Source organism: Rhineura floridana, chromosome 18, assembly GCF_030035675.1.
Source record: "Rhineura floridana isolate rRhiFlo1 chromosome 18, rRhiFlo1.hap2, whole genome shotgun sequence".
NCBI lineage: Eukaryota > Metazoa > Chordata > Lepidosauria > Squamata > Rhineuridae > Rhineura > Rhineura floridana.
Window position 1 is genome coordinate 19,098,888 of NC_084497.1, and position 27,358 is coordinate 19,126,245.

General features: G+C 44.2%; 1 protein-coding gene across 1 annotated transcript; it reads right to left on the reverse strand.

Moving 5' to 3' along the window:
- Nucleotides 1–202: 202 nt before the first annotated feature.
- AGMAT (agmatinase) lies at nucleotides 203–17,687 on the reverse strand. The gene is made up of 7 exons (XM_061602060.1): nucleotides 17,268–17,687; nucleotides 5,625–5,827; nucleotides 4,432–4,480; nucleotides 3,618–3,813; nucleotides 2,515–2,694; nucleotides 829–913; nucleotides 203–496 (listed from the first exon to the last, which is right to left on the reverse strand). The coding sequence occupies exons 1-7, from the start codon at nucleotides 17,648–17,650 to the stop codon at nucleotides 423–425; spliced, it is 1,170 nt and encodes a 389-aa protein (XP_061458044.1). The 5' UTR covers nucleotides 17,651–17,687; the 3' UTR covers nucleotides 203–422.
- Between the last annotated feature and the right edge of the window lie 9,671 nt (nucleotides 17,688–27,358).

Below are 27,358 nucleotides of genomic sequence, written 5' to 3' on the forward strand. Positions count from 1 at the left end.
ACCATCCTAGCTGTGAAGATCCAGGGATATGTTTTCATCTTGTGCCCTTAATAGATTATAATTTGTACATTATTTTGTGTGTGTGCCATTTCTGCAAACTACTATGTTTTTGGTGAAAGATTGGGACTTGGCTGTCATTGCTTGGTGGTCTTAGGTTTTGGATGGCTGTGTCCTGTGCTATAACACACACACCCTGCATCAATGAGGATTAGCAGCTTTATTATCTAAAAACAAGAGATCCCCAGGACTTGTGCACCTTTCCAACGGCTTCAGTTGTCTGAAAACGGTGCAGGTAGTGATCAGTGAGTCATACAGACCCAGCATGGGTAAAATGCAAAGTCCTGATTCTATGTTTGTCTGCAAGGAGGTCTTTGTGCATTAAGGATATCTTTTGCATGAAGCAGAAGCTGCCGTGGCATGCTTTATGTTGTCTTCACGTGAGGGAGGGCGCACAGCATTTCAAAGAGCAGATTTGCTCCCAGGAGCGATGTGTTACCTGTAAGCAAAGGGAGTAGAAATCATTCTGTCAATAGTCAAATTAAGAGATTTGGTGGATCTCTCAACCATTGGCTGCTGCAGACAGAGCAACAGGCTGACTGACTTGTATTTTGTGATAGCCCCAGAAGAGAGCTGGTGTTTTGCCCTTACGCTTCAGTTTCCCAAGTTTTCCAAATCTGTAAAATGGGGCTGGCAGTGGCTTACTTTCTTGGAGGTGCTGTGTGGGAGAGGAGGACTGCACAGAGCTCAGCACTGCACTTCTCCCCCCCCCCATTCAGGTGGTCGCTAAGTGGCAATGTCCAGATATACCATGCCTGTCCATCCACGTACCGGAAGCATCGTAGACTGGAGCCACTTCAACAAGGTCGCCACCAATGATATTGAGTCCTTGGCAGCCGCGAATAATCTCCAGAGCCTGTTTGAAAGCAAAAGAAGCCAAGTGGGTCGAGGGTGGGGAGTAACTCTAGAATTATCCTGCCCGCTCAATTGGAGTGGAAGGAAAGCTCATTTTGTAGTCAGACCCAGGAAACAAATGTGGCCTTCCAGGTCTCAGGCCTCTTTTCAGGCCCCATCCCTCACCAGCCCTGATTCACACCCTCCGCCAGTGTTTTTGCTTGGCTGTGACATCCTTGAACCCTGATAATGCCTCTCTTGCCTAGATAGAGAGGGTGTTTGTCAGTGTGTGTGTGTAGAAACGGACCTAGTGTGCAAAGGTAACATTACATGTGTTGCTCTGCCCACCTCTGGCTTGTGGCTCCTGGAAGGATACACAGAAGGGAATGCAGCCCTCTGGCTGTGAAAGCTTCCTAACCCCTGTTGCGAAAGGAGATCTTTATCGTCGGTGGTCCAGGCAGATTGACAACGGGCACAGATGTGCACCACCTGAATAGGCTATAGACCAGCCTTTCCCAACTGGTGTGCCTCCCGATGTTGTTGGGCCACAACTCCCATCAGCCTCAGCCACAATTGCCAATGGCTGAGGCTGATGGGAGTTGTGGTCCAACATCTGCAGGCACACCGGTTGGGAAAGGCTGCTATAGACGCTGCACAGTTGACCGGTGACATCCAAGTGGGAAGAAGAGGCAGCGGGGATATCTTCTAATGCAATTTCCAACACTGGCTTCCCAGAATGGAAGTTTGAGCTGTTTAAAGTGCTTTCAGCAGTATAAATGTATCCGCCCCAATTTGCACTGCTGACTGCTGCTTGCAACACCGGGTTACTTGCAGCTGAAAGGACACCTTATCTCTTCTGCTGCTCAGATCGTTGCATTTACAAAAATTACCGAAAAAGAAAACCCTTCCTGGTTTTCTCTTATTAAGCTTGCAAAGCTTAGCAGAACTCGTTCCTGCAGCACAGAGGTGAGTATAAATAAATATAAGAAGGCTGGACTACACCTGTGTGGTGTAGTGTTAAAGTGTTGGACTACAACCTGGGAGACCAGGGTTCGAATCCCCACACAGCCACGAAGCTCACTGGGTGACCTTGGGCCAGTCACTGCCTCTCAGCCTCATGAAAACCCTCTTCATAGGGTCGCCATAAGTCAGAATCGACTTGAAGGCAGTACACACACACACACGCAGTATACCATCTATGAATCACGTTGAGCTCAGACGAAGTTAAAATAACTGGTTTAAAAGTTAAAAAATTAAAAGTTAAGTTGAAAAGGAAGTAAAAAAAACCATACGTACATGCTCTCCTAATCAACTTCTTACCAACAAGTGAAATAAAATGGAAGTTTGTAGAGCTCTGAGCAAACACTCCTGCTCAGGTGCTGTTTTCCCTCTCCTACAGTGGGGATAGACAACCTGTGGCTCTCCCGAAGCTGTTGAATCCCAGTTCCCATCAGCTCCAACCAAGGTAGCCAGTGATCGGGGATCATGGGAGTTATAGACCAGCAATATTTGGAGGGTCACAGGTTCCCCAGACCTCAAGCAGACCAAGCTCAACTCCTAGAAGCTTAGAACGCTACCCTTGATATAATCTGTAACATTTCTATTCTTCCACACCCATTTTACCTGGGCAGGGGTGAGGCCAGCAATCTCTGGTGTTCCGGTGCCGGGAGCATAGGCAGGGTCTATCCCATCGATATCGAAGCTGATATAAACGGGCTTGTGTCCCATCTGCTTCCTCACCTCTGCCATCAAAGGGACTAGCGACTTCATCCAGCAGTCTTCTGCTAGCACTACCTGGAAACCCTGTTGAGATGTGAAACAAAAAAATAGCTGATGGAAGATTTGGAGGGGAGAATTCCAGGCCTGAAGAACCCCTACCGCAGTTGATGAAGTACCTACTTTTGCTTCTATGCAGGTGCGAATCATAGAATCATAGAGTTGAAAGGGGCCTGTGAGGCCATCAAGTCCAACCCCCTGCTCAGAGCAGGAATCCAAGTTAAAGCATCCCTGACAGGTGGCTGTCCAGCTGCCTCTTGAGGGCCTCCAGTGTTGGAGAGCCCACCACCTCCTTTGGTCATTGGTTCCATTGTAGCGCTCTAGTCAGAAAGCTTTTCCTGATATTCAGCCAAAATCTGGCTTCCTGTAACTTGAGCCCATCATTCTGTGTCCTGCACTCTGGGAAGACTGAGAAGAGATCCTGGCCCTCCTCTGTGCGACAACCTATCATATCTCACCTCAGTCTTCTCAAGACTAATGGCCTAGGGAGGTGGTGGGCTCTCCAACACTGGAGACATTCCAACAGGCAATTGGACAGCCACCTGTTGGGGATTCTTTAACTTTGATTTCTGTATTGAGCAGGCTGGACGCAAATGGTCTCATAGGCCCCTTCCAACTCTACTAGTCTATGATCCTATGACTGCAGAATCTGGCTTCTTGCGGCACAGAGTACGGTAGTGGTGAAGCTGTTGTACTAGGACCCAGGAGACAGTGGTTCAAATCCCTACTCAGGTATGAAGCTCACTGGATGACCTGGGGCCAGTCACTCTCTGCCTTACCTACCTCACAGGGTTGTTGTTGAGGATAAAATGAAAGGGAGGACCATGTACTCTAGCTTCAACTCTTTGGAGTAAAAGGTGGGATATAAATGTAACCAACAAACCGCCCATACTTATGAGTTTTTTTTAGATGCTTAATGAGTAATACTATGTTTGATTATGCAGTTTTACCTGGTCCCAGCAATACTTATAAGGGTCGCGAGAGTAGGAGGATCCTCTGATTCCAATCTGAACGACCCGTTTGCAGTCTAGGAGCCCCTCGTCCACACAGCGCCGGAATGGCGTGCCATGATATATCTTTTCCCCTAAGGCTTCGTCTCCCGTGTCCGTGTGAGCGTCCACGTGTACCAGCCCCACCGGGCCGTGCCTGGGGAAAGAAGGAAATATTGGAAGGGTGCAAGAGGGCGTGAACCGACTGCTGCAGGGGTGGGAGGAAACTTTTTCGGCCTGAGGGCTACGTAGCATCTGGGCAACCCTCTGGGGGCCGCATACCAGTGGTGGGCAAGGCTAGAGGCAGACAGGCAGAGCAATTGATGCAAATTGTACCTTTGTGCAGGAGATGAGTTTCTAGACACTCGCATGCCCCTCTCTATTGCAAGCCCCCTGGGACAGGAGCCCAGGAACCTTGAAGATACAGCAACAGTCTCCAAAATGTGTGTCTATGCATACATAAATGAGCACAGGATGAGAGGAAGGTAGATTGGGATCCATTGGCTGATTTGCAGTAGATTAACAAAACTTTTTTGACTCCCGAATTGTGGAACAGCAGCGACAACACATGGTTTTTCCCATCTAAATTAGGCTGCTGAAATGAAGAAGGGCAACCAGGAGTGGCACAGGAGGTGCCCAGAGGCGCCTGGCATGTCTTGTGTCCTTGGCTCTGGTTGCTGGAACTTGGGGTTCTAGTAAAAAGCTGCATCTCCTAAGCTTTGGGGTTGGTGCAAGCTGCCTGCTGTTATTGTCGCCTTTTCGTATTCAGACTCACTTTTCAGCGACGGCCTGCAGGATGGGGTATGTTATGGTGTGGTCTCCACCTGCAAGAATAAAGGTGGCATGAAGATGGCTGGTGGAGAGATTGCACCCACCTCGCTCTCTCTGCCTTACGTCAAGCATTTTAGCAGCTGACTTTTTTTTTTAAGCGCTGGCTAGCCAAGACCTATTCTGATTGCTGCGTAGAATGTTGCATGTGTTTGGAAAGCCCAGTCCTTCCCCGTCGTTCCCACTGAGTCCGCTATGCTAGGCTGCCCTGCACCCCCCTAAACCAGTGGGGGCCAGTCCGTTAGGGTGAGTGAGCGAATACATTTAAGTTTTGTTGTGAGCCACTTTTGGCATATTTATATGGAAAAGTGGTGTACAAATTTAAATAAAGATGATGATGATGATTGGCCAAGGGACGCAACTGAAAGCTGTCCGATCTTCATCAGCTGCCCAGGACAGAAGCACAGTTGTCAAGGGAAGACAGCCCCAAAGTGTCTGATATTAAAAATGAGAAAGGAGCACCTTAGGTTGTCAGGTTCCAGAGTTGGACCTGATGTTTACTGTGCAATTCTATATACTCAGGAATAACAGCACTAAGTGTTGATACTGTGATGTGCAGCACTAAGACTGTAGTTTTTTGCCACACTTGCATCACACCAGAGTTTCATTTGATCACTCGCTGCTCACCCAGGGAGAGTCGGATTTGCCTCCAGGCGAGCAGCTGCACAACAAGCTGCTGTTGCTGCTCCCCTCCCTTTCTCCTTCATAGCCAAGGGAGGTACCTGGATAGCCCTGTGCTACTCTTTTCAGCTGAGTGAACAACAGTTTTACACTACAGCCAGTCTGCAATCACTGTACCGCCCTCAAACTAAAGTTAGGTTCTTTGGGGTGTCCCCTCCTCCTTTTCCTTGTTGACACATCATGAGAAGACATGATTCACTAGAAAAGACAATAATGCTGGGAAAAACAGAAGGGAGTAGAAAAAGAGGAAGGCCAAACAAGAGATGGATTGATTCCATAAAGGAAGCCACAGACCTAAACTTACAAGATCTGAACAGGATGGTTCATGACAGATGCTCTTGGAGGTTGCTCATTCATAGGGTCACCATAAGTCGTAATCGACTTGAAGGCACATAACAACAACAACAACAACTGTGATCAAAGCTATCCTAGATTCAGGCCACTTGGCTACAACCTTACCCAGTGAGAGGGGTATGCAGCCCCCTGCCACTATCTTTTGAAAGGCCTCTCGGATTTGCCTGCAGGCGTCCTTCAGGTTATACAGGTTGATGTTCACATCACCGATGTCGGCCACCACGAGGGAATGGTACGGATCTGCTCCAGTGCTTGGGTTGAACGCTCTCACCATTACTGACTCGGCGCGGATGTGGCGAGGACCAAACCTGGGGGAAGGGGGGGAAAGCCACTGATTTTGTTATGCCCTGCAGTGTATCGTCTTTCCAGCCTGGGGACATATTTCCTTACGGGTAACCCCTAAGAGCCACATGCTAGTGGTGGAGCAATGAATGTACATTTTACCATTGATCAGTAGGCTAGTTTCTGAAGAAATGCACACTAGCCCTCTGTCCTTCATCCAGACAAAAGAGAGGCAACATCAAAGTTCCAGGATCCCTTCCAGCCAAACAAAACACACTCAGGAAGGGTGCAAACCAGTGAGGGGGGAGGCCTGGGGAGAATTTTCAGAAACAGATAGGCCTGAAAGGCTGTATTCAGACCCTGGGCCTAGGGTTTTCCCCAGACCTGCAGTGCATGTTAGTGTTGCACGTGCCAAAGATCCAGTGTAAAAGCCCCCTTGAGGGTTTGAGGACTTCAGCCACTTTTAAGCCTTTGCACAGATCTAGTGCTGCCAATGGGCCCAATCCACGCCCAGCTTGGTGCCTGGATTTTGTTTTGTTTTATGTCTGGGAAATGAATCTGATCTGAATTATGTCCTGATCAAATGGTGGAGTTTGCTCATCCCTAAGATGAACATTGATTGATTGATCGATCGATCGATTGATTGCATTGATATACCACCCCATAGCCGAAGCTCTCTGGCCGGTTCACAACAATTAAAAACATTAAAAAGAAATAGACAAACTTAAACACATTTTTAAAAAGCAATTTAAACACACATGCCAAAACGCCTGGGAGAAGAGGAAAGTCTTGACAGATAACAGTGTTGGTGCCAGGCACACCTCGTTGACAGCCCAGCCACAAAGGAAAGAGACCTTCCCCACTTCACTTTTTTCCTTCCTATGCACTGAGGGAGGAAAAGTGTGGAAACAAAGTAAATGGGCGATGCAGGGGGAGATTTCTTAAGAGACCTGGTGGACCAGGTTAGGCCTGTGGGCCAGAGGATCCTTGTGCCAGTTGGAAAGGATACAGGAGCTGGGAAATTGATCTAAAAGTCAACGTCCAAGTAGAAAGCTTGAAAGGATGGAAGATCTGTTTCCTGAGCTAAGGTAGCCTGCAGGGCTGGCCTGTGAGGGCCGTAAAGGTCCCGCGGCAGTCTGGAAATGTTGCAGATCTTACCCAGGAGACCCGAAGTCACTAAAGAACCGTTGTTTCTCCTTGTAAAAAGTTTCTTATTGTCATGGTTGCAGAGAAATATAGAACATATGACTTTCCTCCTGGTCAGAGTTTGAGGCTGCGAGCGGGCTGGACATAAGGTCAGACTATGTATGGATGTGAAAGTTGGACAGTGAAAAAAGTGGATAAGAGAAAAATCAACTCATTTGAAATGTGGTGTTGGAGGAGAGCTTTGAGTATACCATGGACTGCAAAAAAGACAAATAATTGGGTGTTAGAACAAATTAAACCAGAACTGTCACTAGAAGCTAAAATGATGAAACTGAGGTTATCATTCTTTGGACACATCATGAGAAGACATGATTCACTAGAAAAGACAATAATGCTGGGAAAAACAGAAGGGAGTGGAAAAAGAGGAAGGCCAAACAAGATATGGATTGATTGCATTATCTGAACAGGGTGGTTTACAACAGATGCTATTGGAGGTCGCTGATTCATAGAGTCACCATAAGTTGTAATCGACTTGAACGCACATAACAACAACAAAGGGTACATTCTGCATGTTTGTGGTTGATTTCTCCCGGCTTATTGTGAGCCTCTCCAACAGCGCCACTTCAGGGAATGTTCCATACCATTGAAGGCCAATGCGTTTCCACTTCAACTGTGAGTTTCAAATAGAATCTGACCAGTGGTCTTTGGCCCACTCAAAATAGCTCTGGGACCATCACTGGTGCCCTAACACAATACCAACCCCTTTGTTTGTACACACACCCCATATATGTGCAGTGCTTTGTACAAAATTTGTGTTGTTTTAATCCATTGCATTTCTTCCTCTTGCAAAGCAGGAATATCAGGGGGGTATTCACATGTTACTCTGTTCCCAGGTAGAAGCCCCCTGTACCTGGGTACAGCTGCTCTTGAGAAAGAGTCTACACGTGGTGATTTCAAAAATCACCACGTGTACAGGTACCCTGAAAAAAGACGTCTTCTGCTCACCTGGTGATTCTCCCTGCATGCTGTCCACGTGGAGCTGATCGTGAGCAATTAGTTTTTCTCCGGGGACAGCCTGAGCCTTCGTTCTAGCAGCAGCAGCCAATCAGAAATGGGCTCCAGGAAACGTCAGTTGCTGGAGCCACAGAGCGGGAAAAATGAATACTGTGAAACTAAAATGGAGGAAATTGCAAGAAATAGGGAAGGGAGGCCAGTCTGAAGCAACGAAGGAGCCTGAGGGAAGGGAAGAGGCAGGAAACGGGGGGGGGGGGGGAAGCTTTGAAGGACTCACTGCAATTTTTTTTTAAAGTCTACTCAGAAGTAAGTCCCATTGAGTGCAGTGCTTCTGTGTGCTGGCAATGAGCGAGTCTGAGGAAAGGAAGGAGGAAAAAATGGGGAAGAGGTAAAGCTTTGGAGAATCCACATTTGAATTTTAAAAAGGTCTGAACCAGAAGTAAATCCCACCGAGTTCAGTGGGGCCTGCTCCCTGGTAAGTGGAGCTTCTGTGTGAGCAATGTGCGTGAGGGAAGGAAGGAGGGAAAATGTCTACTCAAGTAAATCCCACTGAGTTCAGCGGGGCCTACCCCCAGGTAACCCTAAAAATGTGAGAGAGACTTGTCAAGAAGCTAGAGCTAGGTTTAAAAAATAAATTTGTTTAAATGGAGTTTAAGCCTCTTGTGGGCTCAGGCGAGTGGAAACTGCTGTCTTGAGAGAAGGGCGGAAGGGAGCCAGAGAAGGGGGAGAGATTCGGAGGGCTCACAGTGTAATTCTAAAAACATTACTCAAAAGTAAGTCTCACTTAGTTCAATGGGGCTTACAGGTATGTGGCGTTAGGATTGCCTAAAAAAAAGCAAGTGTTCTCTCAGAGAAGCTAGAGCAAGGCAAGGACTTACATTGTTAATTTTTACAAAATTAAGTTTGATTACATTCCTAGTACAATCCTAACCCCATGCTTACTCTAAAGTAAATCCCATTCAGTTTGGTGGGACTTACTCCCAGGTAAGAAGCATTAGGATTCCAGCCCCTTAAAATAAACAGTTGGGGGGCAGAGAAAGGGAGGGGAGTTTGTCTCTGTGGCTGCTCACAGTCCAGGCCTAGCCATATTTACTCAGAAGTAAGTCCCACTGAGTTTAATGGGGCTTACTCCTGAAGTGACTGTGAATATAGAATTACAGTCTTTAACTTCTAAATTCAATCCTTTAAATACTAGGTGATTTATCAATAAATATTATAAAATTTATAATGGCTGTTAAATGTTCAGTGTATGAGACTCTTATTGTTGCTTGTTACTAGTACACCTATTTTTCAGGATAGTGCCACAAATAGATTCCAAAACTTAAGGACATAAGAAGAGCCTGCTGGATCAGGCCAGTGGCCCATCTAGTCCAGCATCCTGTTCTCACAGTGGCCTACCAGGTGCCTGGGGGAAGCCCGCAAGCAGGACCCGAGTGCAAGAACACTCTCCCCTCCTGAGGCTTCCGGCAACTGGTTTTCAGAAGCATGCTGCCTCTGACTAGGGTGGCAGAGCACAGCCATCACGGCTAGTAGCCATTGATAGCCCTGTCCTCCATGAATTTGTCTAATCTTCTTTTAAAGCCATCCAAGCTGGTGGCCATTACTGCATCTTACTTGCTCCAACTCCCCTGTTCAGATAATGAATAATAGCTGCTATCACAACTGCAATAATAAAATAACTTAATGGCTAGGTAACACATTGCTCAGAAATTATATGTATAATTTCTCAAGTAATTGTGCAAAGGATTGTAGCCTTAATCTTATTTAATGCCTTATTTCCTTTACATCTCAGCTTTCTTGCAAAGAGCTCAGTGTGGCATACGTACACACAGCATCTCAGAATAGCCGTATGAGGTAGTTTAGGCTGAGAAGGTGACTAGCCCAAAAGTCACCCAGTAAGTTTCATGGCTGAATGAGGGTTTGAATCCAGGTCTCCCAGACCCTAGCCCAGTACTCTTATTGCTACACCACACTGGCCTTTGCAGAACTTGTACACTACAGTACATCTATAAATCCAATATAAATTACCCACTATACTTCTCTTCCTTGGTCTTTTAAAACCTATTGAAATCAATGGTAAGGTAAATTCTGTTGTGTGCTTTCTATTTCCTCCTAAAGGTCAAGAAAGAGAAACATGGCCAAGACTCTTCCAATAATTTGATGACATAGGTCAGCAGTGATACATGGGGGGGAGAGAATGGCAGTAGCACAGAGATGGCAAGGTTGGGGGTACTTTGTGGAATGCAGCACAAGCTTGCAGGTGTGTGCCCACCTGCTGCAGGATGGTGGTGTCACCAGCTCTGAACTTGCAGGCACCTTGCCCCATTCAGTGAGTGGCAATGCTGCCATTACTGAGAGAGCACTGCTATTGCAGAGTCTGGCATCCACCCTGTGTTTTGCTAAAACCTCAAGAACCACCAACTGCAGCCAGCTGCAAAAGACATAAGTCTAGTATGAAACAAAATGGTGTCTGCAAAGCTGCTGAGCACAGGGTTATCAGAACTGAGATGAGCTCACAGTCTTTCCACACATAGATCTATTCCTACTTTCCACAAGTATTCTTAATTTCAGTTGTCAAATTTCCAAACGGATGTGTGCCCTTTTGTTGCTATTGTTAATCAACTGGAAGCCAGAAGTGCTTGCCAATTGACTACAAATCTCCCAGGGATCTACCAATAGATCACAGTCTATGTTCTGGCCATCCCTGCACTAAATCATTTGTATGGGCACAGACCTACCTTGCAGGGTTGTTGTAGCATGGTTCAAAGGAGTGCTTGCAAGAATGAAACTACAATAGCAGAGGTAAGACTCTCCAAAACATTGCCAAAGAAGGCATTTTCAAAAAAGCAATCCAGAAATCGAGAAGAGAAAAACTGTGGATTTGCTCATCTCTGTGCAGCTCTTACCTTCTATGTCAAGTGTCATGCATCAAAATTAGACACACCTGATGGTCAAACCCATGATAATGGCTGCCTCCATTAGAAACTGCTGTCAGGCGTAGCTGCATCACATGGTTTTATGGTAACACAAACCTGCCTTGTAGGGTTGTGATGTTTTGTTTGTTTGTTTATTGTTTATTTATTTATTTATTTGATTTGATTTATATACTGCCCACAGCCCGAAGGCTGTCAGGGCGGTGCACAACATAGGATAAAATACAATAGAATCACAAAAACAGTAAAGTATACATATTAAACAATTAAACAACCTGATATACATTAAAAGCTAAAAAGATAGATTAAATTAAAATGCCTGCGAGAATAAAAAGGTTTTAACCTGGCGCCGAAAAGATAAAAGTGTAGGCGCCAGGCGAATCTCATCGGGGAGACTGTTCCATAATTCGGGGGCAACCGAATATATTTGATTTATATCTTGCCCTTCCAGCAGGAGCCCAGGGTGGCAATACTCTATGGTTAGGATGGTTAGACTTCATGGTTAGACTAGATCAGGATCTAATACTCTAGATCAGGATGGTTAGACTTCAAGTTTTTTGTATTGATTTTATTATTATTATTACAAAAACCCAAGATCCACCAACCAGAGCAAGCCACAAAATATATGCACTTAGAGTTAAATAATTCTTAGCCGAGGAATTTGTTTTGAGTTCCAAAATTGAACTGAGCTCACAGTATTTCCACACAAAATCCACTCTGATTACCCCCCACTTTCTTCATTTCAGCAGTATAATGGTGGGGTGGTCATTTTCTTGTTTTCATTGTGAAACAGGAGTCTGAAATCCTCACTGATCTTCTGTGAGTCATCCTGAGATACACCAATACATTTTGATCTACTTTCTGCCCACCCTGCATTTAAAGTGCTGGCCAAAAGCTAAATATTATGACATAGATCAGTGGTTCCCAACCTGGGGGCCGCAAAGTAATCCAGAGGGGGCTGCGAACAGTAAAGAAATTAATTAATTTTTTTTTTTTTGAAAAAGTCTTCACTCCCTGGACACTGTCTGCTCCCCACTGCCACTGCAGATGACACCTTGCTCCAAATGAGAGGGGAGGACTTTTGCCGAAGTGCAAGAGCATCTTTCAGGTGCACCAAAGGCAGGTATCTGCCTATAAAATACATGGCAGACACAAAAGGAGGCTGAGGGTGAAGCTACCAGAAAGAAGAGGGAATTACTACCACTGATTGCCGTCTCCTCACACTACCACTGCTGATGACGCCCTTACTCAATGAGAGGGCTTTTAGTGAAGCAAAAAGAAGCAAGGCTGCAAGGAAAGGCTGCTTTCCGCCTTCCTTCCTGGAAGCCAAGCTGCCTTCCTGGAGGGAGGTCACAAAATTTTTTGAGCTTATAAAGGGGGTCCCGTACCCATAAAGGTTGGGAACCACTGACATAGATCATAAAAAGAGATACTGATGATCACTTTTTGATACTGAGCTACAAAAATTTCTACTGAAAACCCATAACAACCACAGCCCAGAGCTTTCCTGTTTCCCAAATACCAGGAAAGGCTTTCCAGGATACAGAGTATGTTACAGTGGGAGCAGTAGGCTGGAAAGCCCAACTGATAATTTCCCCCACATTTATATTTTGAGTGTAGTTTTGTGTGTTAGAACACATGATATCCTCAAGAAAGAATCAGGTGTACCATGCTGGAAGAATAGTTTCAGTTCATAATCTTTTAAGCAGCTGGTTTTTGTTGCAGCTCCCTCAAAATATTTTCATATATAAATATTCAGTATATTTAGGTCTGCACTTTCACTGATTTATCTATAAGTCCTATTGATCTCTATAGGAATGTATAGACATGTATTATAGGATTGTTTCATGAAAGCCTACATCAAAAACTATACCTACTCTAATAACAGGCAATGAAAAATGCAATATTTTAATAACTATAATTATGATAGTTACAGGTTAGTATTTTCTTTTTAAAAGTTGGTGTTTTGATTTTAAAAACTTAAGAATCTGCAGGAAAAATGAAAAGAGTAAAACTACATTCCTGTTTCTGCCAACACTCTTTCTATTGAAGGTACCCCTTGACAGGCAACAGTTTCAGGAAGTATAACAGACCCAGAATGCCTTGCCTTGTTGCCAGTAAAAGGGAATTGCTTCAATGGCGCATTTAATAAGTGTCATTGAAGCCATTTTCTTTCCCTGGCAGCAAATGTGTAAATAACAGACTGTACACTCGTTGAATGTTACATGTGAATAACTGTACGAGTGTACAGCCCAGCTACTTTGTACCTAGGTACATAGACTACAGTCATTGAATGTTACATGTGAATAAGTACAAGTGTACAGCCCAACTACTTGTGTACCCGGGTACACAGACTGTACACTCGTTGACTGTAACATGTGAACAGGGCCCAGGTTATTCAGAAACTCAAGGAGAAATCTGGACAATGAGAATTTTGGAAAAAGCCTATAGAGGGGTCTATGTACCAATACATTAACACCAATACACTAACTCCTTTTAAGAAGGCATTTGTAGAGGTGAAAGTGAACAACTTTGCTTTGCTATGGATAAACTTTCAAGCTTAGGCCTTTGCTTTAAGGTGAAACTGACCAGCCTGTGTCTTTGCTTTGCTACCAATGAAGGGATAAGCCTGTACCTTTGCTTTGCTGGGGTGAAACTGACTAGCCTGTGTCTTTGCTTTGCATTAAAGAGATATCTTGCTTTCTCCCAGGGCAGGAGAGGGAAGGATCCAGTATGATTCAGAGGAGGATGAGCATGTCAGGTGTCGAGTGCCAGGTAGGTACCCTTTAAAGCCCCTGTTGAAGCTGCCCCTGCCATCTATGAGCGGGTGTAGGAGCCTCTCCCTATTCTTTCCATGTTATTCCTATATCTGGTGCCAAAGTTTCTGTTAACGAAATAATGTCCAGAAACACATCTACTTTGTTAACTGAGGTATTACTGTATAAAATAGCATTTGATCATCACAGCTAGGAATGGGGGAGATATTCAGTTCAGTTCATCTTTAAAGGCAGAGCTGCCTCATTCACACTTTCCGAGCCACTCTGTGAACAGAAACACAGCCATCCTTCCAAATTTGCACTCCTCCAAATTCTGCAATATACTTCTGCAATTTAAAAACTGCATATACTAGGGGAAAGTAGTCATAAAAAGGAATATATTAGTGAAAATATACAAAAATGCCTGCAAAACTGTATATTAGGCAAAATTGCATAGGGACATATGTATATCAGGAAAAATGTGTGCAGAGATGCTGGTGAATTTTTGTGATGACTTAAAAACAAAAATTGCAAACTGATGGAGAAAAGTGGTGAACCAGAGTTGAAAAATGAGATAGAGAAAGCAAAATTTGATATATTTGGCCTTCCCTCCTTGGAACGCGTGTCCTGGAAGCTTCTTCATTGGAGAAGCAATTCACACAAATGTGGCATGAATGAGTGAAAGGATTTCATACTTTTGCATTGGTTCTCCCTGTAGAGCCCTTAAGACATAGTTAGAATAATACCACAGTTAACAATTCCTCCAAGAGTAACAAAGTAATTTTTGGGATGGGGAGGCGCACACTCTGACATAGTCAGATGTGGCTCCTTGTCTAGTGGATTGTGGCTGCTGCAGGCAGCTCTCTCACATATCGCTGGAATGGTGCTCCACAGGCACCTCCACAGTAAACAATGCTTCGCGTGCCCTGGAAGCACCATTTACTGCAGACACGTCTGCTCGAGTATAGGGGAGGATGGCAGAGAGAAAGAGAGAGAGATCAAGCACAGGGTGGTGGTGGCGGCGGCTGCCCGTTGCCTGCTTGCTCGAGTGAATAAAAAAGAACACAAACTCTGGCAAAAGAAATGCAAGAAGACAATAAGGGATGCTAAAAAAGAATTTGAGGAGCACATTGCTAAGAACATAAAAACCAACAACAAAAAATTCTATAAATACATTCAAAGCAGAAGACCATCTAGGGAGACAATTGGACCCTTGGATGATAAGGGAGTCAAAGGTGTACTAAAGAACGATAAGGAGATTGCAGAGAAGCTAAATGAATTCTTTGCATCTGTCTTCACAGTGGAAGATATAGGGCAGATCCCTGAACCTGAACTAATATTTGCAGGAAGGGATTCTGAGGAACTGAGACAAATAGTGGTAACGAGAGAGGAAGTTCTAAGCTCAATGGACAATATAAAAACTGACAAATCACCGGGCCCGGATGGCATCCACCCGAGAGTTCTCAAAGAACTCAAAGGTGAAATTGCTGATCTGCTAACTAAAATATGTAACTTGTCCCTCAGGTCCTCCTCCGTGCCTGAGGACTGGAAAGTGGCAAATGTAACGCCAATCTTCAAAAAGGGATCCAGAGGGGATCCCGGAAATTACAGGCCAGTTAGCTTAACTTCTGTCCCTGGAAAACTGGTAGAAAGTATTATTAAAGCTAGATTAACTAAGCACATAGAAGAACAAGCCTTGCTGAAGCAGAGCCAGCATGGCTTCTGCAAAGGAAAGTCCTGTCTCAGTAACCTATTAGAATTCTTTGAGAGTGTCAACAAGCATATAGATAGAGGTGATCCAGTGGACATAGTGTACTTAGACTTTCAAAAAGCGTTTGACAAGGTACCTCACCAAAGGCTTCTGAGGAAGCTTAGCAGTCATGGAATAAGAGGAGAGGTCCTCTTGTGGATAAGAAATTGGTTAAGAAGCAGAAAGCAGAGAGTAGGAATAAACGGACAGTTCTCCCAATGGAGGGCTGTAGAAAGTGGAGTCCCTCAAGGATCGGTATTGGGACCTGTACTTTTCAACTTGTTCATTAATGACCTAGAATTAGGAGTGAGCAGTGTAGTGGCCAAGTTTGCTGATGACACTAAATTGTTCAGGGTTGTTAAAACAAAAAGGGATTGCGAAGAGCTCCAAAAAGACCTCTCCAAACTGAGTGAATGGGCAGAAAAATGGCAAATGCAATTCAATATAAACAAGTGTAAAATTATGCATATTGGAGCAAAAAATCTGAATTTCACATATACGCTCATGGGGTCTGAACTGGCGGTGACCGACCAGGAGAGAGACCTCGGGGTTGTAGTGGACAGCACGATGAAAATGTCGACCCAGTGTGCGGCAGCTGTGAAAAAGGCAAATTCCATGCTAGCGATAATTAGGAAAGGTATTGAAAATAAAACAGCTATATCATAATGCCGTTGTATAAATCTATGGTGCGGCCGCATTTGGAATACTGTGTACAGTTCTGGTCACCTCATCTCAAAAAGGATATTATAGAGTTGGAAAAGGTTCAGAAGAGGGCAACCAGAATGATCAAGGGGATGGAGCGACTCCCTTACGAGGAAAGGTTGCAGCATTTGGGCCTTTTTAGTTTAGAGAAAAGGCAGGTCAGAGGAGACATGATAGAAGTGTATAAAATTATGCATGGCATTGAGAAAGTGGATAGAGAAAAGTTCTTCTCCCTCTCTCATAATACTAGAACTCGTGGACATTCAAAGAAGCTGAATGTTGGAAGATTCAGGACAGACAAAAGGAAGTACTTCTTTACTCAGCGCATAGTTAAACTATGGAATTTGCTCCCACAAGATGCAGTAATGGCCACCAGCTTGGACGGCTTTAAAAGAAGATTAGACAAATTCATGGAGGACAGGGCTATCAATGGCTACTAGCCATGATGGCTGTGCTCTGCCACCCTAGTCAGAGGCAGCATGCTTCTGAAAACCAGTTGCCGGAAGCCTCAGGAGGGGAGAGTGTTCTTGCACTCGGGTCCTGCTTGTGGGCTTCCCCCAGGCGCCTGGTTGGCCACTGTGAGAACAGGATGCTGGACTAGATGGGCCACTGGCCTGATCCAGCAGGCTCTTCTTATGTTCTTATGGTTGTTTCATTTCAGACATGCCTTCTGTTAGTTTTGCATAAAAAGTTTGCTGAAATATGTTGAACTGCTTTTCTTTTTTGTGGTGTGGGAATCCATCCCTATTCTTTCCATGTTATTCCTACCTCTTGTGCCAAAGTTTCTGTTAAAGAAGTAATGCCCAGGAACGCATCTACTTTGCTAACTGAGACATTACTGTATTCTTTAATTTCATTGCTAAGATTCTCAGCAGTGCCTGGACTTGAACTTTGCTCATGGTGCGGTTAGGTAATTTTGGACTCTGGGCTTAATGGCCTTAGGAAGGCTCTTCTTTTTTGTTTGGCATGTGCATGACTTCGCTTTCACAAAAATGTGGTCAGTTAGCCTTGCTGCAGTTAGAGACAACCCCCCCACGCTCTTTCTGCCCTGGATTTCTGCCCCAACGTCTTACTCTGTGTCATTATCTGGCTTCCCTCCACCCCACCGTTATTTCCAGCCCAGCATTACAGCCCCACACCTGTGCCCAGCACACTCAACACTCACCTGGCCCCAGGACGGTTGGAGGTCCCCGTGTCAAGAGGGACTCCCACAAAAGCCACATCCAGACCCTCTACCGAATTCCGGATGGGCAGCTTGAACATAGAGCAGACCCCTGTGGGCCTGGCCACAAACTCAGCACTGGGTGGCACATTGAAGCTTGAGAGAAGGCGATGCGGAAGCCAACTCTGGGCATCAAAACTTTTGAAGATGGCTCCACAGGGAGCCCTGGGCAGGGAGCCAGGCCAGCTGGCATTGCTGCTGTCCAGCCGATGAGACTGAAATCTGCCTGCAAGGAAGGCTCTGCAGGACATTTGCTTGCCAAAGGCGAGGCTGTTTTTGCATGCCTTTGCCTGGGCTTTATATCCCAGAGAATGGAAGGCCTGCATGGTAACTCCAGTATGCAGCTGCCTCTTGGGAGTCTCAAAGGTCCCCAGGAAAGAAACGCCCCCCCCCAGATGGGCCAACCCCTTTGCCTCCTCCCTTGACAGGTTCAAAGGGTGAAACTGAGAGCCCGTTTCAGAGCTTTCCATAAGGCCAGGAGAGCCTGGCTCACATGCCTATGGAGAAAAGGCATCAGTTGAAGGGAGATAACAGGTTAATTGCAGCGACAAGGAATCTGTGGCCCTCCAGATGTTGCTGAACTCCATCAGCCCCCCAGGTGAGGAAAGTTTGGAGTTGTAGTCCAACAACATCTGGAGGGTGACAGGTTCCCCATCCTTGCTTGTTCAGATTCATATTAGCCTCGATGCCTGAACAAAACCTCCATATCCCAAGGTGGTATATCTGATGCTGGGTACTGTCAACAGGGAAGCAAGCCATCATCTTTCATGCCTTCATTACAGGCTTGCTGGAGGCTTCTGGTCAGTCCATTGTGGGAAGCAGACTGTTGAAATTAGAGGCAAACCCCCTTGGCTCTTCTTATGCAAGAATAGCCAAACTGAACCTCCACTTGTCAAGGCAGTATACTTCAGTGGACGAAATACAGTAAAGGGGGGGGTGGACAATGAGGAAGGCCTTGCCTTCTCATGCGTTTCCTTAGATGTTTCTGGCCAGCTGCCATTGGAAACAGAATACTGGGCCAGTTGGATTTTTGGAGCCTCCACAATCAGAGGCAGTCTATCTCCGAGTGCTAGAATCTGGGGACAATCAGCTGGATGGTGGCGGCTGTTTGTCTGCTGCGCCTGTGAGTTGCTTGTGAGATGTCAGCATTCCATTATACACAGAATCTCCTAGTTATTTTTTGACACAATTTTCTCCCCGCAGTTGCCTGAAGGATAAAACTGACCGCTGTTTATAGGAACCAGTATAGGAACCAAAAGCCCCCAACCTGGGGACTTACCTCTGTGCTGGGAAAGCAGCAGAGAAAAGGTGAAGGAGTCTCTGCTCCGAAGAGCCACCAGTTGCAAAAAAAGGAGAAGCAAAAAGAAAAAATAAGCAGGCAGCTGCTTGCAAAAATATATAAAATGGCAAGCCGGGGAAATCCCACCCAGCGCCCTGTCCCTCCTGGACAGGCTCGGCCCAGTCAGCTGAGACCGTCCTTCCTCCTGGGCAGGGTGCTGAAGGGAAATCCCGGCAGGGCAACAAAGAGATAAAAAACAGTAGAGGTGCCTGTGACGTTCCCACCTTTGGCTCCACCTGTCAAGTTCCCACCTGGTTGTGGCTACCGCCTTTCACTAGGCACCACCTCAGGACACCACCAGCCAGGATCGTCGTTTTTATTTTTTCTCACTCCGCTCTAGCACAGATTTCACAAGATCCCACTGCTAGGCGCACCACCAGTCACTCCCTGTAAACAATACTGCTAGAGACTTTGCCTCAGTCTCTCTATGGCTTGTTACTTTGTGTCTCGGTGCCCTTGCTGTCCACAACCCCCTTATATCTTTGTCTATAAAGCATACAATCCTGGGTTGCTCTGGATACTTGATGTTGTTACAATATCTCCCTTCTCCACTGCCACCATATGATACAGTTTCCCTTCAGCCTTGGTAATTACCCTGCCCTCCCTTCTGGTCTGTATATCCCCAGCCAAGGATCAGGCTTTCGGTAAACCAATAAAAATATTTATTTGATAACACCAGGAAATAACAAGATTACTTTAGAAATAACTCCCCACTAACGACTCTCCAACAACTCTCACCAACCGACCCCCTCTCAACTGTCATCCTCCCATTTATACCTTCAGCCATTCAAACACTCAGCCAATCATCATCCAGCATTCTCCAGCCTTCCAACCCATGCTCTCCCCCCTCTCATTCAATTCACTTACCATATATCCCTTAATAAACCCACACTTACCATATTTACAGGTTTTATCATATAAGGACATCACAGTGCCCCATCTTATCAACTGGTTGGGGTGTGTGTGTTTCTGGTTCACCCCAGGGAAGCCATTAATCAATTCCCTTAATGGCCTTAGCAGCGCTATACTGTACATTTAAAGCATTATCATGCCCCTTTAAGCAGTACTGGCTTCTCCCAAAGACTCCTGGGAAGTATAGTTTGTTCAGGGTGCTGAGAGTTGCGAGGAGACCCCCCTATTCCCCTCACAGAGCTACAAAGTTTGTTCAGGGTTCCCTGGGAAGAGGGATGGATTGTTAAACAACTCTAAGACTGGTACCTTTGTAAGGGGGAATAGGGGTCCCTAATTCACGCCATCCAAAGAGGCCCTTTCCCATCCATAAGATCATTGGGTTGTAGCCAACCAAGTCCTACTCAGAGTAGACCCATTGAAATGAATGAACCTAAGTTAGCCATGCCCATTAACCTCAATGGGTTTGCTCTGAATTGGGCTGGCATTGGCTATAGCTACCTAACTGAACCACTGATCTTGGTCTTAAAACATTCAGGGCATTGTTTAAAATTAATAGCAGGGCTGGAAAAAGCGAGAGAGTCGGTATGGTAGCTTCTGCAGTGGAATGATTTGCCCCGATTCCTGGCTTCCAAGATTTAAGAAAGTGGGCTCCCCTCCCACCCGTCACCACTGCATTTTGCTCACTCCTCCCCATCCACTCTTGTGCCTAACTTTGCCTATGTTCAGAGACACTCTTCTCTGATTCCTGACAGCTGTTGGAGTCAGTCCCGATCTCAAACAAAGCCCCCAAGGGGCACTGAGCTCTGCCACGTCCAAAGCATTTGAAGATTAACTAGTTCTTATAAGAGAATTTAATTACCCTATTATACAACATTAACTGGGCACTGATTAGATAGATAGATAGATAGATAGATAGATAGATAGATAGATAGATAGATAGATAGATAGATAGATAGATAGATAGATAGATAGATAGATAGATAGATAGATTAATAAAGGGAAAATGAATGATCATCAACAATTAAAATTAATTACATTTTCTTCCACATAATTAAATTATTCTTTAAATAGGGATGTGTACGAGATTGCAGCCATAAATAGATGCAGGGTGTGTGTGTCAGGGACAAACAGCTTAGGCTGCAATCCAATATGTGTCTACTCAGAAGTAAGCTCCACTAGGTTCAATGGGACTTACTCCCAGGTAAACATGTATTGGGCTGCAGCCTTTGTGAGCTGCAAGATGGAGCAGGAGGCAGGGCGGTTTCCATCTTGGATACCAGGCCAGTTGTTGATAAAGTGAAAATGGGAGGGGTGGTGGTCCAGTGGCTGTGCATCATGTTCCTCACACCCAGGATCTGTCCCGCCTGGCCCTGACCTGGTACCAGACCTGGAGTCCTCAGAGGATGAACCAGACACTCCACAGATTGAGGACCTTGGGGAGCAGGCAGCCCCACCCTGAATCCAATGCTGATGGCCCCCTTGAGGGCCCCTTTGGGTTGATACCTGATAATGGACCCATGGAACTGTCAGAGGAGGGGGGCTGGCTACGCTCTGCCTCCATGGCCAGAGGTGGTATGCTTCCAAATACCAGTTGCTGGAAACTACAGGAGGGGGAGAGTGCTCTTGCGCTCAGGTCCTGCTTGCGGGCTTCCCATTGGGGCATCTGGTTGGCCATTGTGAGAACATGAGGCTGGACTAGATGGGTCTTTTTGGCCTGATCCGGCAGGCTCTTCTTACATTCTTATGGAATTGCCTCCCGCATCCTCTAGAGCAGCCTTTCCCAACCTTTGGGTCCCCAGATGTTGCTGAACTACAGTTCCCATAATTCCTGACCATTGGCCATGCTGGATGGGGCTGATGGGAGTTGTAGTCCAGCAACATCTGGGGGCCCAAAGGTTGGGAAAGGCTGCTCTAGAGTGATGGTGCAAGAACCTTTGGGTCCAGGCTGAAGAGTGATGGCAAGGTATGTGTCCATGAAACCTGACTCATTGGTCTACTCATGAGTAAGGAGTGAGTAAGTAGTAATTGATACTCCTCCACTATCTGCAGCTGTGGTTAGGGTGTGGTTTAGAATGCCTGAGGATATAAGACCTCCCCTTTAAACATTCCAGCTTTTGGAAGCAACATAGCTTTCTGGTCTCTAGCTTGTGATTAGTCTTCCTGCCTTGTTGAATTGTGTCTTGCCTGAATGTCCTGTGATATTGACCTTGCAGTGTTGCCTGGCTTTGTCTCTGGATCACATTTGGACCTAAACTGTTTCTCTGGGCTGTGCTTGACCTTGGTTTGTTTGGCCTGTGCTACATCTGCAACTCTGCTGTCCTTGGGTGAGTATTTTGGTGAAACTTTATATCTTCTGTAACTGGGACCCCAACCCCTGAAGGCATCCCTTGGAGTTTTACTGGCAACCCAAAGGTCACTGCTGAAAAAATGTTTTTTGGTGTTTTTTTACGAACAGTGTTTTAGAATCTTTTTAATTGTAATGGCATTTTAGAATGCTTTTAGTGTGCTTTTATTTTTTCTGATGAATTGTTTTGTTAATGTTTGCTGCCCTGGGCTCCTTCAGGCGCAAGGCTGGGATATAAATTATATAATGATGATGATAATAATAAACATAGAAAGCTGTTTTCTACAGAGCCAGGCCATTACTCCATCTAGTTTCATCTTGCCTATGCCAGGGGTAATGGGGGACCCTTCGGGTGTTGTTTGATCCCAGTGTCCCTCAGCCCCAGCAGCTAGCATGGCCAGCAGGTAGGGGTGATGATGATGGAGGGCTGCCAGTTTCCAACAAGGATCAATCAACATAGGCCCTCAGAATCCTAGAAGCTCAGAACAGGGTAGGTTGCTCTTCTCAAGTGTGTGGCTCAGCTTTTACCTGGCAAAACCTATATCAGCTGGAGAACAGACTCTTAATCCTGCTGTGGTTGCCCTGTGTTCAACCTGGTCTTAACTGGTTGCCCTGTATCATCTTCTGGCTAATGCCCGTTCTTCCCAAACCAAAGCTGCCTTATTCGTTCAACCCTAAGGCTATCCTAATTGTTCAGTCAGGGACCAAATGTCCTTTCTGTCTCTGGTAAGTGGATGTCTCACTTGCTTAAAGGCAGCCTTTCTCTTTCCTTGGAAGAGTTCTGCTTATGTAGGAACGTGAGGCTGACCCAAATAGAGTTGCTAATGTTTAATTCAGCTTCTGCAAAGGTCAGCAGGACACCATGATGGTTTTAACGGGGTTGGTGACTGCTGGGATTGGAGATCTGTGACTAGAGAAACAACCTGTATGACACAAGGCCGGGAGGGGGGGCTGTTTAATGATGATGTTTACATGCTCGGCCAAGATGGCTTGTGGAGCTGAATGTCAAATTATTACTTGCGCAGTGGGGATATCTTTGGGTACAATGCTTCAGGAAATTTGAATGCTGCAATGATCCCCCTCTTCCTCCCCCTTCAGTTTGTTTTTTACAGTAGGGAGTGACCTCAATGGTGGGACTGTGGGAAGGTGTTTTTCTGCTTTCGCTTCCCAGCTGTGAGACTTTCAACTTGGGCCTTATCGCATCTTAGTAGAAATCTATTGATACAGAAGGCAGAGGGATTCCCAGGGGTTAGAATGGGAAGCTCCCATCGCTGTGCAATATTGATGACTATGACGATGACAATGATGACGATGACATCTTGTTGTTGATGTCAATGTTGATGTTGATGATGTTGATGCTCATGTTGATGTCAATGACGATGACATGTTGTTGTTGCCCCACTTTGATGTTGTTGATGTTGATGCTCATGTTGATGTTGATGATGATGATGGTGACACGTTGTTATTGTTGTTGTTGAGTGTTTTGTTGAGGATGTTATTGTTTCAGATGTTGATGTTGATGTTGACAATGACGTGATGTTGTTGATGTTGATGGTAATATTGACAACTATGACAATGATGATGACGATAACAATGATGTGTTGTTGATGTTGATGTTGATGCTTATGTTGATATTATTGATGCTTATGTTGATAACATCATGTTGATATTATTATTATAGTTCATTTAAACCCTCCTTGATGTTGATGTTGATGATGTTGATGTTGTTGTTGATGAGGATGTTGATCTTATTATTATTATTGTTATAGTTTATTTATACCCTGCCTTAATGTTTATGTTCATGTCGGTGTTGATCCTGATGATGTTGATGTTATCATTATTTTTATTATAGTTTATTTAATCCCCGCCTTGTTGTTGTTGTTGTTATTGTTTTTCATGAAGATGATGATGATGCAGCCATGTAGATCTTCTCAGAGAAGATCATGATGTTGATGTTGATGTTCATGGTGGTGATGATGGTGATCTTGATGATGATGTTGATGTTATTGATGTTGACTTTATTATTATTATTATTGTTATAGTTTATACCCTGCGTTGATGTTGTTGTTGTTGTTGTTGATGATGATGATGATGATGATGATGATGCAGCCACGTAGATCTTCTTGGAGAAGTTCATGATGTTGATGATGTTGTTGATGTTGATGTTGATTATGTTATTGTTGATGATGATGATGCGGCAAAGTAGATCTTCTCGGAGAAGCTGCACCCACCGCACTGCTGGATGAGGGCGAGCCGTGGCATACCTGCAACTGTGAGTTGATGTTGATTTTACTGTTATTATCATTATTATAGTTTATTTATACCACGCCTTGATGTTGATGATTTTGATGTTGATGATGTTGATGTTATTGATGAGGATGTTGATCTTATTATTATTGTTATAGTTTATTTATACCCTGCCTTAATGTTTATGTTCATGTCGGTGTTGATCCTGATGATGTTGATGTTATCATTATTTTTATTATAGTTTATTCATATCCTGCCTGGATGTTGTTTTTGATGATGATGATGATGATGAGGCAGCCACGTAGATCTTCTTGGAGAAGATCATGATGTTGATGTTGTTGATGATGATGTTGATGATGATGATGCAGCCAGATCCAAGATGGATATTACCCAGAACAATTTTATGAGACAAGTGTTAGGCCTTCCCCGGGGGACTCCGTCTGCCCATCTTAGAGCCGAGCTGGGGTTGCCGTCATTAGCGGCTCGCATAGATTTAGCCTACCTACGGTTTTGGCTTTGAATACTTAGTATGGATGAGTCAGCCCTAGTTAAACAATGCTGGCAGGATCAAATGTTGTCGGGAGGCTAGGCGAGGGAATGCCAGTCAATCCTCTTGAAATATGATCTTTCCCAAACGAGATTAGTAGAACTTAGTAATGCCGCCCTTCGAAACTGGATATTTGAGTATGATGCTGCGCAGGACTGTGCGTCCATAGTAACGGCCTCCTTTTCATCCTGGTTCCCTAGTTTTAAACTCGACCATTGTATGTCAAATTATTGAGAGGTCCTTGATAAAGCGCATATTAGAAGATTCCGCTCTTCGTTTCCAAGTAATGCCCTCGGCCTACCTTGAAGGTAGGTTTCGCGGCATTCCGGTAGCTCAGCGGAAATGCATTTATGGCTGCATGGCAGTAGAGGAGATTGTTCACTATTTACTTTATTGCCCATTATATGTAGATCCCAGGAAAAAAAAATTACTTCCCTTTTTAGACTATTTGGTTTCTTACTCTGACAGTGAGAAGGTCAGTGTGCTTTTATCTGACAATTTTAACTTTGCGACCCGTGCTACAGCAAATTATGCTTTGGCAGCACAAAAATTGAGAGAATCCTATGCCAAAGGAAAGCTGGTAATGCCCTTGCCTCTCAGTTAAATTGTTCATGGGACGTAACTGTATCAATCAATGTTTGTATATGTATTTGCACATGGCCTATGGCTGAGTCTGCAATAAAGTTTTACTTACTTTACTTGTCACTGCTGGATGAGGGCAAGCCATGGCATACCTGCAACGGTGAGTTGATATTGATTGTACTGTTATTATCATTATAGTTTATTTATACCGCGACTTGATGTTGATGATGTTGATGATTTTGATGTTGTTATTGATGATGATGTTGTTATTGATGAGGATGTTGATCTTATTATTATTATTGTTATAATTTATACCCTGCCTTAATGTTTATGTTCATGTCGGTGTTGATCCTGATGATGTTGATGTTATCATTATTTTTATTATAGTTTATTTATACCCCGCCTTGTTGTTGTTGTTATTGTTTTTGATGAAGATGATGATGATGCAGCCATGTAGATCTTCTCAGAGAAGATCATGATGTTGATGTTGATGTTCATGGTGGTGATGATGGTGATCTTGATGATGATGTTGATGTTATTGATGTTGACTTTATTATTATTATTATTATTATTATTGTTATAGTTTATTTATACCCTGCCTTGATGTTGATGTTGTTGTTGTTGTTTTTGATGATGATGATGATGCAGCCACGTAGATCTTCTTGGAGAAGATCATGATGTTGATGATGTTGATGTTATTGATGTTGACTTTATTATTATTATTATTATTATACTTTATTTATACCCTGCCTTGATGTTGATGTTGTTGTTGTTGTTATTGTTTTTGATGATTTTGATGATGATGCAGCCACGTAGATCTTCTTGGAGAAGATCATGATGTTGTTGATGTTGATGATGTTGTTGTTGATGATGATGATGCGGCAACGTAGATCTTCTCAGAGAAGCTGCACCCACTGCACTGCTGGATGAGGGCGAGCCATTGCATACCTGCAACTGTGAGTTGATGTTGATTTTACTGTTATCATTATTATAGTTTATTTATACCGCACCTTGATGTTGATGATTTTGATGTTGATGATGTTGATCTTGTGATTGATGAGGATGTTGATCTTATTATTATTGTTGTTATAGTTTGTTTATACCCTGCCTTAATGTTGATGTTCATATCGGTGTTGATCCTGATGATGTTGATGTTACTATTTTTATTAGTTTATTTATACCCCGCCTTGATGTTGTTGTTGTTTTTGATGAAGATGATGATGATGCAGCCACATCACATCACAACACATGATGTTGATGTTGATCTAGTTGGTGATGTTGGTGATTTTGATGTTGATGATATTGATTTTGTTATTATTATTGTTATAGTTTCTTTACAACCTGCCTGGATGTTGATGTTGTTATTGTTGTTTTTGATGATGATGATGATGCAGCCACATAGATCTTCTTGGAGAAGATCGTGATGTTGATGTTGTTGATGATGTTTTTGATGACGATGATGATGTTGATGCAGCTATGTAGATCTTCTCGGAGAAGATCATGATGTTGATTATGTTGATGTTGATGTTGATGATGATGTTGTTGATGCTGTTGATGATGATGATGATGCGGCAATGTAGATCTTGGAGAAGCTGCACCCACCGCACTGCTGGATGAGGGCGAGCCATGGCATACCTGCAACTGTGAGTTGATGTTGATTTTACTGTTATTATCATTATTATAGTTTATTGTTGATGTTGATGATGTTGATGTTATTGATGATGATGTTGATTTTATTATTATTATTGTTATAGCTTATTTATACCCTGCCTTAATGTTGATGTTCATATCGGTGTTGATCCTGATGATGTTGATATTATTTTTATTATAGTTTATTTATACCCTGCCTTGATGTTGTTGTTGTTTTTGATGATGATGATGATGCAGCCACATCACATCACAACACATGATGTTGATGTTGATCTAGTTGGTGATGTTGGTGATTTTGATGTTGATGATGTTGATTTTGTTATTATTATTGTTATAGTTTATTTACAACCTGCCTGGATGTTGATGTTGTTATTGTTGTTTTTGATGATGATGATGATGATGATGATGCAGCC

Coding starts and splice junctions, on each gene's coding strand:
- AGMAT (XM_061602060.1), bottom strand. CDS start 17,650: ATGCAGGCCTTCCATTCTCTGGGATATAAAGCCCAGGCAAAGGCATGC. Junction 5,828..17,267: donor TCCAACCGTCCTGGGGCCAG/GTGAGTGTTGAG, acceptor CCCTTCCCCCAG/GTTTGGTCCTCGCCACATCC. Junction 2,695..3,617: donor ATAAGTATTGCTGGGACCAG/GTAAAACTGCAT, acceptor ACATCTCAACAG/GGTTTCCAGGTAGTGCTAGC.